At 36.9% G+C, this 16,156-nt stretch overlaps 1 protein-coding gene across 1 annotated transcript in view; it reads right to left on the reverse strand.

The window, feature by feature from the left end:
* Positions 1-8,204: 8,204 nt before the first annotated feature.
* The window catches only part of COPS3 (COP9 signalosome subunit 3), a 29,215-nt gene continuing 21,263 nt past the window's right edge, over positions 8,205-16,156 (reverse strand). Inside the window, exons 10-12 of the mRNA XM_016136217.2 lie at positions 10,964-11,077; positions 9,848-9,928; positions 8,205-9,483 (exon numbers count right to left, since the gene is read on the reverse strand). Of these exons, the coding sequence (XP_015991703.1) occupies positions 9,430-9,483; positions 9,848-9,928; positions 10,964-11,077 (249 nt within the window). The 3' untranslated portion in view covers positions 8,205-9,429. The remainder of the gene's footprint in view (positions 9,484-9,847; positions 9,929-10,963; positions 11,078-16,156) is intronic.

A 16,156-nucleotide genomic window follows, 5' to 3' on the forward strand; every position in this document is an offset into this window, starting at 1 on the left:
GACATGAAACCTGATTCTGCACTGGCTGGGTGAAATTCCTTTGTGTTACCCTGGTGACTCCCTGGGTCCACATAACACCCAACTTGCATACCACTCAAAGGCTCTTCCAGCTGTGGAGTCATACGGGCAGCTGGCAGGCAGCCTCAGGCCTTGAGGTAGACTGGTCCTTCAGCTGAGCCATCCCAGGCCCGGTACTGGGAGTAACTGACCTCAGCTAGCAGTGTGGTCTCTCCCACTTGCCTCTAGATCCAGCATAGGCAGCAACCAGCTGCAGATCTCTCTGTTGCCCCTACCAGGGAGCCTCGGTCAATTAAAGGCAGTGGCCGACCTTGGCTTACACAGGAGTCCCTCCCAAGGGGCCGCAGAATCAACACACCCAAAGGCCGGCGTCACACCACAACAGACCACCACCTGACTAACTCCACATCAGCACAACCAAAGGGTGGTCTCGACAGGAACATGAGACTGCTGGGGAGACCCCACTCCATGGGGTCAGCCCCCGCATAGCAGCTCATACCCTGTGGGCATGGCCTGTCCTCACAGCCAGTCAGGCTGAGTCAATCCATCCACTGATGTGCCAACGGCAATCAAGGCTTAGCTACAACAGGAGAACACATACGACCACACAAGGAACACACCCGGAGCTCTTGGCACAAGTTATCAGGGACACTGGGCCACACAGGACACCCACTACATGAGGCTGCCCACACAAGGCTAGGAGACATAACAAAGCTTCCTAATCCATAGAAATGAACACAGAGAGGCAACTAAAATGAGAAAACAAAGAAACATGATGCAAATGAAACAACAGGAGAAAACTCCAGAAAAAAATAAACTCAACAAAATGGAGGCAAGCAACCTACCAGAGACAGAGTTCAAAACACTAGTTATAAGGATGCTCAATGAACTTAGGGGGAGAATAGATGATCTCAGTGAGGACTTCAACAGAGAGATAATAAGTATAAAAAAGGACACAGAAACCATAAAAAGAACCAGTCAGAAATGAAGAATACAATAACCGAAATGAAGCATACATTAGAAGGATTCAACAGTAGATTAGAGGAAGTGGAGGACCGAATCGGCGAGTTGTAAGACAAAGTAGAAGAGAACACGCAACTAGAAAAAAAATTTTTTAATGAAGAAAGATTAAAAGACCTTGGGACAACATCAAACATACCAACATCTGCATGAAAGGGGTACCAGAAGGAGAAGAGAAAGAGCAAGGAATTGAGAACCTATTTGAAGAAATAATGACAGAACACTTCCCTAACCTGGCAAAGGAAATAGGCATACAAGTCCAGAAAGTGCAGAGTTCTAAAAAAGAGGAACCCAAATAGACTCACACGAAGACACACCATTATTAAAATGCCAACGGTTGGAAACAGAGAATCCTAAAAACAGCAAGAGAAGGGTAGCTACTTACTTATAAGGATACTCTCTCTCATAAGAATGTCAGCTGGCTTTTCAATAGATTTTGCAGACAAGAAGGGATTGGCATGAAACATTCAAAGTGATGAAAAACAAAAACTTCTGACCAAGACTACTCTACTCAGCAAGGCCATCAATGTAATGGAAGGTGAGATAAAGAGCTTTCCAGACAGAAAAAAGCTAAAGGAATTCATCACTGACAATACAGAATTACAAATGTTAAGGAGACTTCTGTAAAAACAAGGGGTGGGGGGTGGAGGGGAAACCATAATTATGAATAATGAAGTGGCAATTACTATGTATCTATCAGTAATCATTTTAAATGTAAGTGGATTAAATGCTCCAATCAAAAGACATAGGGTAGCTGAATGGAAAAGAAAACAAGACCCATATATATGTGTCTACTTTAGATCAAATGACACGCACAGACTGAAAGGGGTAAAAAGGATATTTCATGCAAATGAAAATGAAAAAAAAGCTGGGGTAGCAATACTTATATCAGAAAAATTGACTTTAAAACAAAGGCAATAATAAGAGACAAAGAAGGACATTACATAATGATAAAGGGATCAATACAAAAGGACATAAGCCTAGTAAACATATATGCACCCAACATAAGAGCACCTACACATGTAAAGCAGTTATTGACCAACATAAGGGGAGAGACTCAGAGTAGGAGACTTTTACACCCCATTGGACAGACCTTCCAGATGGAAAATCAATAAGGAAACAGCAGACTTAAAAGACACATGAGACCAGATGGATTTAATAGATATTTTCAGAGCATTTCACCCCAAAGTAGCAAAATATACATTCTCCTCAAGTGTACATGGTACATTATCCAGGACAGACCACACGTTAGGCCACAAAACCAGTGTCAATAAATTTGAGGAAACTGAAATTACATCAACCGTCTTCTATGATCACAATGGTATGAAATTAAAACTCAACTACAAGAAAAAAAACTGGGAAATACACAAATGCATGGAGGCTAAACAACATGATACTAAACAATGAATGGGTTAACCGGGGATCAAGGAAGAAATCGAAAGATACCTAGAGACAAATGAAAATGAAAACACAATGACTCAAATTCTATGGGACATAGCGAAAGCAGTCCTAAAAGGGAAATCCATAGCAATTCAGGCCTACCTCAAGTCACAAGAGCTCATATAATCTAACCTTACACTTAAAAGGACTAGAAAAGGAACAGCAAACAAAACCCAAAATGAGTAGAAGGAAGGAAATAAGGAAGATGAGAGCAGAAATAAACAAAATAAAATCTAGACAACAATACAAAAGAGCCATGAAACCAAGAGCTGGTTCTTTGAAAGGGTAAACAAAATTGACAAACCTTTAACCAGACTCATCAAGAAAGAAAGAGAGGTCTCAAATAAGTAAAATCAGAAATGAAAGAGAAATAACTGCGGACTCTTCAGAAATACAAAGGATCACAAGAAAATACTACGAGCAGTTATACGTCAACCAACTGGGCAATCTGGAAGAAATGGACACATTCATAGAAACATACAATCTCCCAAGACTGAGTCAAGAAAAAAAAACAGAAAATCTGAACTGACTGGTTACCACCATGAAATAGAATCGGTAATCAAAAAACTTCCTAAAAAGAAAAGTCCTGGACCAGATGGCTTCATAGGTGAATTTTATCAAACATTCTAAAAAGAATTAACACCTATTCTTCTCAAACTATTCCAAAAAAATTCAAGAGGAGGGAAGCCTTCCTAACTGTTTTTACGAGGCTCCTGTTATCCTGATTACAAAACCATTCAAAGACAGTACAAAAAAAGAAAACTATAGGCTGATATCCCTGATGAACACTGATGTAAAAATCTTCAACAAATATTAGCAAACCGAATTCGGCAACACATTAAAAATATCATACATCATGATCAACTTGGATTTCTTCCTGGGATGCAAGGTTGGTTTAATTCCCACACATCTAGTAATATGATACACCACATTAACAAATTGAAAGACAAATATATGATCATATCAATAGATGCAGAAAACATGTTCGACAAAATCCAACATCCATTTATGATAAAAACTCCCAGCAAAGTGGGAATAGAGGGAACATACCTCAACGTAGTAAATGGCACATATGACAAAACTACAGCTCACGTCATCCTCAATGGGGAAAGGCTAAAGTGTTTCCCTTACGATCAGGAACAAGACAAGGATGCCCACTTTCACCACTTCTGTTCGACAGAGTATTGGAAGCCCTAGCCACAGCAGTCAGACAAGAAAGAGAAATAAAAGACATCCAATTTGAAAAGGAAGAAGTAAAACTGTCATTATTTGCAGATGACATTACGTAGAGATGATATTATGTAGAGAGAACCCTAAAGATTCCACCAAAAAAGCCATTAGAACTGGTAAGTGAAATCGGTAAAGTAGCACGATACAAAATTAATATTCAGAAGTAGGTTGCATTTTTATACACCAATGATGAGCTATCGGAAAGAGTAATTAGGAACGCAATCCCATCTATAATTGCATTAAAAACAATAAAATACCTAGGAATCAAATTAGCCAAGGAGGTAAAAAAAAAAAAAACCTGTTCTCAGAAAATTATAAGTCATTGGAAAAAGAAAAAGAAGAAGATACAAATAAATAGAAGCACACACTGTGCTCATGGGTAGGAAGAATCAACATCATTAAAATGGCCATACCACCCAAAGCATCTGTAGATTCAGTGCAATCTCTATCAAAGTACCAATGGCATTTTTTAGAGAACTAGAACGAATAATCCTAAAATGTATATGGAACTATAAAAGACCCGAAAGAGCCATGGCAATTTAGAGAAAGAACAACAAAATCTGAGGTACCTGATATCGAACTATACTATAAGCCTAAAGTAATCAAAACAGCATGATACTGGCATTAAAAACAGACATACAGATCAATGGAACAGAATAGAGCCCAGAAATGAATTGTTATTAGTAACTTTTTTCCTGATATATCTCCTCGGACATGGGAAACAAAAGAAAAAATAAACGAAAAGACAACCTACTAACGGGAGAAGATATTTGCCTACGATACATCCAACAAGGGGTTAATATTCAAAATTTATAAAGAACTCATACAACTCAACAACAGGAAAACACAGTCCAATTAAAAATGGGCAGAAGACCTGAATAGGCATTTCTCCAGAGGACATACAGATGGCCAACAGACATATGAAAAGATGCTCAAGGTCACTAATCATCAGAGAAATGCAAATTAAAAGCACAATGAGCTATCACCTCGCTCCTGTTAGATGGGCTGTCATCAATAAATTAAAAAACAACAAAGGTTGGCAAGGGCATGGAGAAAGGGGGACCCTCGTGCACTCTTGGTGGGTTTGCAAATTGGTGCAGCCACTGTGGAAACTAGTTTGGAGGTTCCTCAAAAAATTAAAACTAGAACTACCTTTTGACCCAGCAATTGCACTTCTGGGTATTTATTCAAAGGAAACCAAAACACTAGTTTGTAAAGATCTATGCACCCTTATGTTCACGGCAGTGTTGTTCTCAATAGCCATGATATGGAAGCAACCTACATGCACATCAACAGACGATTGGATAAAGAAGTTATGGTACCTATACACAATGGAATATTACTCAGCCATTAAAAAAAATGAAATCTTACCATTTGTAACGACATGTATGAACCTAGAGGGTATTATGCTGATTGAAACAGAGAAAGATAAATACCATATGATTTCACTTATATGAGGAATCTAAGGAACAAAAGAAATGAACAAACTAAATGAAAGTAGATTCTCGGATACAGAAAACAATAAGGTTAATGCCATAGGGGTGGGGGCTTTGGGATTGAGTGAATAAGGTAAAGGAAATAAGAAGCACAAATTAGTAGTTACAAAACAGTCATGGGAATTTAGAGACTAGCATAGGGAATATAGTTAATATTACTATAATGGCTGTGTATAATGCCAGATGGGTGCCAAAGTAATTGGGAGTATTGCTTTATAAATTACATAATTATCTATCTACTGTACTGTATACCTGAAACTAATTTAAAAAACAAACAAATAAAAAACACCTGAAGCTCCTCCAGCTTTCCTCTCAGCCACAATCTCTGCTGGCTTCACGGGCAGACATTATGGGGATTTCTCTTCCTGGTAAAGGCTGGAACCACTCACTCCTCCCAGGGGGACCTCCCCAGCTAAGATATCCCTCCCAATTTTTATCCGTCACACAGATTTGTTGTTCCCAACTCCTCTCCTAGCAGTTCAAGGTGGCGAGGTGACCTCTTCTGTATGTCGTTAGCTGTGGGACTTCTGTTCAGGTAGACTTCAGGTGATTCTCAATGATGACTGTTCTTTAGTGGTAATTTTGATGTAGTCTTGAGGCATGCAGGTACCTACTATGCCATCTTGACTGGAAATTTTCCTACCATAGCACTTTTATAATGCTTTCAAAAATTAACCTCCTCCCCCAATTAGAATTCAACTAATTGGCTTTTTGCATTTTGTGCTTGTCAATTACCAAGTGGTTTCTTTTTAATCTAATAATAAACTTTAACAGTTCATTAGGAATTCAGGCTTATCAAATGCTTTTTACAACTATCTAAAGTTCTCTGATCTCAACTTTTGATTTTTAGAAGAGAATGGAATTTTGTCTTTATCTACTATCATTAAGTAATTCAACTGCCTAATCAAGGTAGCCATCTCATTTTCCCATTCACAAATACCATATCTGATTTATCCAGTCATTTTTCTTCTCTGAGGTCTTTTCGACTGCTCAGACTTACGTGCAAATATTTTCTTCTACAGATTGGTTACCATTTCAAGTTGTAACACAGAAATTTGGAACTTACAAACCCAAAACTGCATTTTGAATAGCAATTAATGGGAGAGAACTAGAACACAATTTGACCATTAGCATAGGAAGAGGAGGAAACTTGAACAAGGTAGATTCACCAATAAATTTAATAGTTCAGCATACCATTAAACCTAAGATTTAACTTTCCCCTCTGCCAAATTGTTGGCAGAGGATAGCTGGTATCTTTCACAGTGTAAAAACCAACATAAACGGAGCTACTTTAAAATGGAACTAAAGCTGCCATCCCAGAGGAGCTGCCTTGCATGCCTTATGCCCCAAACTTTTGGAATGTTAAAACAGGACAAAATAACCTTTGGACTGGGACAAAAAGAACTGTTTGCAAAGAACAAGAAAGCAGATATTATAAGACTGATGGCTACCAGACCAAAAATTAAAAATCTATACAATTAGTGTCATTCCTTCTATTGATGTAATTGTTCTCCTTCCCTTTCTCATACTCGTTGTCTTTGTCTTTTAATCAGTACATGTGGACCTCGGCCTGAATCAGTGCTTCCCAAGTAGCTATTCATTTTTGATCTCAAATATTTTTTGCCTCTCATTTTGGCCGTTTATTTCTCATTTAACAGCAGTAATGTTCTACTACCTAGCTTTGTTTGGGGTTTTGATTTACTAAACAAAGAAGGTTGCCATTCAAACATGGCATAAAAATCTGCTTTACTGCTCATTAATACCATTCTTTATCTCAGAAAACATGTGCCGTTTTAAAACTTGCAACCAGATATTTCTTTAAAGAATACTGTATAGCAGTATATCCCAAACTGGCGATCTCCAAAAATGAATAGAAATATAATGCAAGTTCAGGTATCCTCTGCTTTTCCATTTCGCTTTTACGAAATACCTACATTTGTACCTGTTTTCGCTAACTGAAAGAAATTTGAAGATTTTCGCTTTTTCGAAAAAGTGAAGTGAAAAGTATTCAGCATTTGTTTTGCAGCAGGTTGTTGTAGAGGCAGCATGTATCCCAAGCAGCAGTGAGAATGGCCCCGCCAAGCTCACTCTACTTCATACAGGCTGTGTATTTACATATCATTCCTGCTTTTACTATATGTTAGTGTTATTTTAGGTTTTATGTATTGTTTTGTATGATTTGGTAGATTATTTTGGGGGTCTGGGAACATTGAAAAAAATTTCCATATAAATTAATGGCAATTGTTTCTTTGCTTTACAAAAGTTTTCATAGGAACATTCTACTTTCGCTAGTGGGGGAAACCTGTATTCTGAGGGCAAGTGTTCTCATTAATTCAGAGTATTTATTAATATTTCAAATTACCATGAAAAGGGAATAGGTTGGAATTAATAGAATTTAAAAATTTGGAGGAGATGTCCAATGGAACTGGGTCCCAAACCTGTATGGGGTGTTAGGGAAAGCATGCCTCCTAGGGCCAGTATCTCTAAGGGGGTATGATGAGGCTGATTCTAAGAGCATAGGAAACAACCTGGGGCTCACTGCTGCTGTTGGAACCATCCTTACCAGGGTGAAGAGTTGTTACTAGGGTCCTGCTATTAGATAGGACGCACAGCAAAGAGCCTGTCCCTGTTTCCTCCCTAGCTTTCTATTCTGCCTCCTACTGGCAAAAATAAAGAGAGAGAGAGAGACAGAGAGAGAGAGACAGAGAGAGAGAGAGAGAGAAGTGGTTTGCAGAGTTCTATACCTAAAATCAGAAAGAATAAAGGTAGGTGTAAAGCTGAGAGACAATCACAACCAGCACTCCCCTTTCACTGACACAGGAGGGACATAGACGAGGCCTTAAATACCATACCCATTTTCAGTTCATGTTTCAAAATAATGTGGTGTTCTAATGAATCCATTTTGGGAAAAAAATTAATAGCACCCACTTCATTAAAAATCCACAAGAGAGTTACTCTTTACTTAAAAAGTCATAACTTGCAGCTTCTAGAATTTTCAAACACTTTTTAGGTGATTTTAATTCATTTCCAGGTAAATCAGTTGTGTGAAAGCAAAACAGTATGTTATTCACTACACTAATAAAAGATTTCCATTAAATATTTTCTTTTTCATAAGTACAGGTATGCATAAGCCTAAGTAGAAATGATGCGGCCCATAAGCAGTACTAATTTGAGCCGGACAACTGGAGAGTTTAGATGAGGGGTCAAACCCAGTCCTCTGCCTATATTTAAATCAGTTTTATAAGCACACAGTAACTCATTCATCTACATCAGGGCTTCTGTGGCTGCTTTCCTGCAGCTAAACAGAGTAGTTATCACAATAGACCACAAGAACCTGGGCCCAAAGCCTCTCTGTTAAGGGCAACTTTTACATGCTTCATGAAGTTTCAGAGTTTCTTTTTGTAAACAATAAAAATGTGATTGACTATACAAATTGACACTTTTAAAAATGTGAATGCTGCTAGCAAGAGAGAAATGGTTTTTAAGGACCAAATTCTAGTTTAATCTGATCACACTTTACAAAGGCTTCACCCCATTGCAGGGTTAAATTAGTAAACTCTAGTCAGATATATCAGAGTTCTATAGAGAAGGACCCTGAACATAATCAAAATGCAGCTGACAGTTTAACTGAAATTGCTTCGAGAAGAAAAAGAAGGGAAGTCTGGCACCTATCTCATAAAAACGCCATTCAAGACTATAAGAGTGTACAGTACACACCAAAGAGTGCAATCGCCTCTCTTTAATTCACAATTCATACTGCCACTAAAATGCATGCTAAATTATAAAAAATTAGCTTCTGCCTTATGGGCTCTCCCAGCCTTTTTAAAAGGCAACTGATATACCTTTAGATCCAAATCTTCCGAAAATGTCTAAAATCTAACTATTTCTGTTCAAAATGAATGTGCTTTTAAAAAAACTTTTTAGAGGGGGGAAAAAGTGATAAAGACACATCAATGTTCAAGTAATTAAAACAAAAAGGTAGATTTAATACTATAACAACATTGATCAGAGGATAAATAAATCCACAACAGATTTTAAAGTTTGATTTTTTTTTTTTTCCTTTGCAGAGAGAATGGTTTTCTGAAAGCACATAGGACTGAAAAAGTCAAAACAAAATGTAATTTCTTAATGTCCAGGTGAAACAGGTTTGGTTCTCCCTGCTGCCCTCTTAACAGCTTACCAAGGTGACAGTTTCTCTCATTTTAAATTAAGATGGCCATTTGTTTCAAGAGTAACTGGATGGTTTGTTTCCAGAATCATCTTCTTGTGATCCCATGCTCTGTAAAAGAGAGAGTGAAGGAGTGTATTTATGTTTGCTCTTGTCAAGGGTTCTCGCCAGCCCTCAACAAGCACACTAGGGCCTCCTAGAGGACAGTCAACCTATATCTTTGTGTACAATAATATCTTTGTGTACAACAGAGAGGAGGCAATTCCGGGTACCACCCAACACATCCACCTAAGCACAGTTCCAGGTAGTAGTGTGAAAATGCTCTCAACAAGCTCTCTGAACTTAGTAATAATAAACGTTTTCGGGAGCTGGCAATTAAACATTTAACCTGAAATCAACTTCATGTTCCTCATGTAGGAACACCCTTCCTTCTCCATCCAGCCCACTTTGAGCTAACGAGGGGAATCCTAATCACCTTTTGCACAAATTGGGGGTTCACTGTGATCTCCTGGTCCATAGCCTTCAGCCGCTCATCCAGCTCTATGCACTTCAGCATCTGTGTGACAGAATGTTTAAAGGTGGTTAGTAAGCGGGTTTAGGTCAATTACATTCTTTCGAACTTAAACTTTTAATATGGGTGCTACAAGTTCACAATCCCTTGAGCCAAAACCCTTGGAGCTACTAGACAGGTTGTGGAGTCCGAATTTTCTGAATTCAGGAAGTTAACATAAGTAACATGTTACTTCAGAAAGTAACATACAAGTACTGTATATTATCTAATATACCAGTAGGAACCAGGGTAGCATCCCATAATCAAACACATTAATATCTTTTATAGTGAAACCTCAAAATATTCACACTAACTGAGATAAAAAAAAAAAAAGACTAAATCAATTCAGGTGATATTTACTATCAAATGAATTACAAAAAAAACCCCTGCTTTTCAGAATGTTTTGATTTTGAATTGCAAAAAAGCGATTGTGGAAGTATACTATATGTTGTTTTGAGGTTTTTGAGATTTACTATTTGGTTCAATCCACTTCTTTAATCAGAGTAAAAAACACAGACCACCTACACAATCACAACTCATGTCCAAAACCCAGAGTGGTACTCAGAGCAACATGACCTCAGAAGATGCAGGGGTGACTGCTCTATGGCCCATGGCAGTTGTCCAGTGGGGAACTGTAAGATGGCTTTCCTCCTCCAGTTACCCCACTTACCCCTACTCCTGACACAAAGATGTCTTCTTACCTTCAGACCTGGAACTCTAAATATATTTTACCACAGAAACTAGGCTCTACATTATAGTGGGCAATTGGATGTGGATAAAATTATATTAATTGTAAGACCCTTCATGTCTTTTAGGAGTTAAAGTAGGCTTTGGTGAGCTAGATGGGAACTCTAACCCACCATTTACTTATAACCAACAATCTAGAAGAGTTTTCAGCAGCCCATTTTGAAATTAAGTTTCTAGAAACTAAGATGTAGTATTTAAAACTAAAATTATCCTGTAGCACAGGGGCGGTATTGCAAATACATCTTTAACACCAATCAAAAAATAAATAAATAAAAATGTGGCATTCATACTCACCTCCTGGTCAATGTTATGAAGCATGGCTGGGTTATTATATTTTTCAGGGTTATCATGGAAACTGACCATACCATCCTTCTGATTAATACTTGCAAAAATTTCACCATCTTCTATCTATAAAAGAAATCAGGAAAGCAGTTTAGATCTGAACTTTATGCGACTATATAGTGATTTGATATAATCAGTATAATCAGGGCAGAGAGCAGAGAAGCAGACGAGAGAGAAACAACAGTTGATTTTTACAGACCACAGCTGTAAAACCGAGGCTGAGCCAGCAACTCTCATCCCCCAACCCAAAGGGCCCCTCCCCACATAATCTCTTCTATTAATGGCCAGGTGGAGAAATAGTCCATTAAACACCATGAACAATCAAGGTGACAAGGCATCTCAGAAAGAAAGAAAGAAAAATCGCCAGAAAACAAGCCTGCAGATATAGAAATATGTGACTGAAATGACAGAGAACTAGGATGGTAATTCTAAAAAAGCCTCAGTTAGATCCAAAACGAGTCTTATCAACAATTTCAGGTTTTGAAAGAACTAGATGAGCAGAGCAATGAGAATGAAATTCTCAAAAAGAAGAGAATAAATCTCCTGGAGATAAAAAAAAAAAAAACCACTGCAAAAGTTGAAAAATGAAATAGTAGTAAGACCAAATGGAGGAAAGGATTAATGAAATCAAAGACAGAAATCTAGAAATAAGAAGAGAAACTAAAGAATGAAAAATAATGAAAGAAATACAAGAACTAGCTGATACCATCAGGAGAGGAAAAATAAGAATAATGGGCATTATCAAAGGTGAGGAAAAGGAGAAGGAACTAGAAAGCATTTTCACACAAATAGTTGACGAGAATTTCTCAAATCTATAATGCATTGGAGCTTGGAATTCAAGAAGTCAACAGAACACCAAATTATCTCAACCCCAAAAGGCCTTCGCCAAGACACATTGTATTAAAATTATCAAAAATCGACGACAAAGACAAAATTCTCAGGGCAGCCAGAGAGAAGACGACAGCAACTTATAAAAGAAAACCCAATAGATTATCCTCAGACTTCTCAGCACAGACCTTACAAGCCAGAAAGGAGTGCAATCAAATATTTAAACTATTAAGTGAAAAAAACTACCAGTCTAGAATAATGTGCCCAGCAAGCTCTCCCTTAGATATGAAGGAGAAATAAAGACCTTTACAGACACACAAAAATCGAGGGAATTCTCCACTACGAGGCCTGTACTACAGGAAATACTGAAAGGGGTCAGCTCACCTAAAACAAAATGACAAAAAAAAAAAAAAATACGTAAGTAGGAGTAAAGTGACTATCAGGCAATAGAAGCAGAGGAGTGCAACCCTTACTAAGAACAGGGCATTATAAACTTAAATAATAAGAAAAGAATTGTTATAACAAGATAGTAATGAACGTTCAGCATACATAGGGACAAAGTGAGACAATAACTCAAAAGGGAGGACTCAAAGATCTAAATTCGCAAAGGAAAATTGAGATAAGTCACAAGTAGAAAAAAAGGGACGACTATATATATATATATATCTATAACTATCCTTTACATATTTGTAATGGTAACCACACACAGAAGATTCAGAACTGAAGTATATAACATAAAACAAGAAGGACCAGAGGGAAAACCCACAAAAGCCAACCAAAATAAAGAAAGCAGAAACACAAGGACAAGGAAGCAATGGAAACACTGAGCTACCAGAAAGCAAAAAAGATGGCTATAAGAAGACCTCATATTTCAATAATCACGCTAAATGTAAATGGACTGAACTCACCAATAAAAAGGCACAGAGTTGCAGAATGGATCGAAACACAAAACCCAACCATATACTGCCTCCAGAAGACACGTCTCAGCTCCAAAGACAAATAGAGACTCAAAATGAAAGGGTAGAAAATCATATTTCAAGCAAATGGCATTCAGAGAAAAGCGAGAGCAGTGATTCTAATATCGGATGAAATAGCCTTCAAAATAAAAAAGGTAAAGAAAGATACTGAGGGACACTTCATAATGATAAAGTTATCATGCACCAAGAAGACATAACAATTATTAATGTCTATGCTCTCAATCAAGGGGCCCCAAAATATATAAAGCAATTACTAACAAAACTAAAGGGAGAAACACTATCATAGTAGGAGACCAAAATATCCCAGATATGGACAGATCATCCAAACAGAAAATCAATAAGGAAATAACATCCTTAAATGACATTAGACCAACTAGACATAATTGACATTTACAGAGCCTTCCAATCCGAAAGAGCTGCTTATACATTTTTCTGTACTGCACATGGAACACTGTCAAGGATTGAACACATACTGGGACACAGAGATAGCCTCAACAAATATAAGAGGGTTGAAATCATACCAACAATATTCATATTCTTTGATCATAATGCTTTGACACGAGATCAACTGCAAAAAGAAAGCAGGAAGAACCACAAATACATGGAGATTATATAACATACTACTGAAGAATAACTGGGTCAGAGAATAAAAAGAGAGATCAAAAAATTCATAGACATGAATGATAATGATAGTACAACATATCAAAACTTTTGGGACACGGCAAAAGCGGTCATAAGAGGATAGTTCATATCATTACAAGCCTACCTCCAAAAAGAAAAATGAGCCCAAATAAACAACCTAATGCTTCATCTTTGAAAACTAGAAAAGGAAGAACAGATGAAGCTTAAAGTAAGCAGAAGGGAAAAAAAAATCATAAAATTTCGAGCGGACATGAAATTGAAAACAAAAAAATAGAAAAAATAAATGCAACAAAGAGCTGGTTCTTTGAGAAGGTTAATAAAGTTGCCAAACCCCTGGCTAGACTAAACAAAAAAGAGAAAGGACACAAACAAAATTAGGAATGAAAGAGGGAAAATTACAACAGACACCACAGAAATACAAAGAATCATACAAGAATACTATGAAAAAGTATATAACACCAAATTTAATAACCTAGAAGAAATGGATCAGTACTTAGAAAAATACAACCTTCCTAGACTGAATAAAAAGAACTGGAAAATTTAAATAGGCCGATCAACAGTATGGAAATTGAAACAATCATCAAAAAACTACCAAAAAGTAAATGTCCAGGACCAGATGGCTTCACCAGTGAATTCTACCAAACGTTCAAAGAAAATTTAATACCTATTCTCCTCAAACTCTTCCAAAAAATCAAAGAGGAGGCAATACTTCCCAACTCGTTTTTGAGGCCAATAATACTTTGATACCAAAGCCTGGTAGAGATAACACAAAAAAAGAAAACTGCCGACCAATATCTCTCATAAACACAGATGCTAAAATCCTAAATAAGATACCAGGGAACTGAGTACAGCAATATATTAAAAGAATTATACACCACAATCGAGTGGGCTTCATCCCAGAGGCACAGGGATGGTTCAACATACCCAAATCGATTAATGTGATATACCACAGAAACAAATTTAAAAAATAAGAATCATATGATATCAAGAGATGCAGAAAAAGTCTCCGACAAGATACATCATCCATTTATGATCAAAACACTTAATAAAATCAGTATAGAAGGAAAGTACCTTAACATAATAAAGGCCATCTATGACAAACCCTCAGTCAACATTACACCTAATGGTGAAAAACTATCTCTCTAAGATCAGGAACAAGGCAAGGCTGCCCAATATCGCCACTGTTATTCAGTGTAACGTTGGAAGTCCTAGTGAGTGCAATTGGGTATGACAAAGATATAAAAGGCATCCAAATAGGAAATAAACAAGTCAAACTGTCACTATTTGTGGATGACATGATTCTCTATATAGAAAACCCTAAAGACTCCACAAGAACACTACTAGAAACAATAAGCAAATTCAGTTAAGTTTTTGGATACAAAACCAGCATTCAAAAATCCCTAGTGTTTCTATACTCTAATAATGAAGTGTCAGAAAAAGAAGTGGAAAAAATAACTCCTTTTGCAATTGCAACAAAAAGAATAAAATACCTACAAATAAATCTAAAGAAACATGTGAAGGGCCTATATCATAAAAACTATAAAACCCTATTAAAAGAAATCAAAGAGGATACAAAGAAATGGAGAAATATTCCATGTTCTTGGATTGAAAGAATCAACATAGTTAAAATGACCATATTACTTAAAGCATTATACAGATTTAATGCAATTGCCATCAAAATCCCATTCACATTTTTTAAAGAAATAGAACAGAAAATCATCAGATTTGTATGGAAGCACAAAAGACCCCAAATTGCCAAAGCCATCCTGAGAAAAAAGAACAAGGCTGGAGGTATCACTCTGCCTGACTTCAAATTATACTACAAAGCGACAGTGATCAAAACGGCATGGTAGTGGCAGAAAAACAGACACACGGATCAGTGGAAGAGAATCAAGAGTCCAAAGTAAACCCATATTTATAAGGGCAAATAATTTTTGACAAAAAAGCCAAAAACGTACAGTGGAGAAAGGCAAGCCTCTTCAATAAATGGTGCAAGAAAACTGGAAAGCCACCTGCAAAAGAATAAAACTAGACAGTTATCTATCACCATACGCCAAAATTAACTCAAAATGGTTTAAGGACCTGAATATAAGACCTGAAACAATAAAATGCAGAGAAGAAAACACAGAAACTAAATTCAAGGACCTTGGATTTAAAGAGGATTTTATGAATTTGATCTCAAAGTCAAGGGTAGTAAAAGCTAAAATAAAAGCATGGGACTACAACAAACTAAAAAGCTTCTGCTCAGCAAAAAAAAAAAAAAAAAAAAAAAAAAAAACCATCGATAAGGTAAACAGACAACCATCTCAGTGGAAAAATATATTTGTATGTAATGCCTCCGATAAGGGCCTTAATATCCAAAATATATAAAGAACTCATACAACTCGATAACAAAAAAAACAAATGATCAATCAAAAAATGGGCAGAGGATCTGAATAGACACTTCTCCCTAGAGGACATACAAATGGCCAACAAATATATGAAAAGATGTTCAACAGTGGTAGCTATTAGAGAAATGCAAAACAAAACCACAATGAGATACCATCTCACACCTGTTAGAATGGCTATAATCAACAGAACAAGTAATAACAAATGTTGGAGAGGATGTAGAGAAATAGGAACACTCATACTTTGCTGGTGGGACTGAAAATTGGTATAGCCACTATGGAAAACAGTATGGAAGTTCCTCAAAAAACTA

This window comes from Rousettus aegyptiacus, unplaced genomic scaffold (assembly GCF_014176215.1).
Source record: "Rousettus aegyptiacus isolate mRouAeg1 unplaced genomic scaffold, mRouAeg1.p scaffold_m13_p_6, whole genome shotgun sequence".
NCBI lineage: Eukaryota > Metazoa > Chordata > Mammalia > Chiroptera > Pteropodidae > Rousettus > Rousettus aegyptiacus.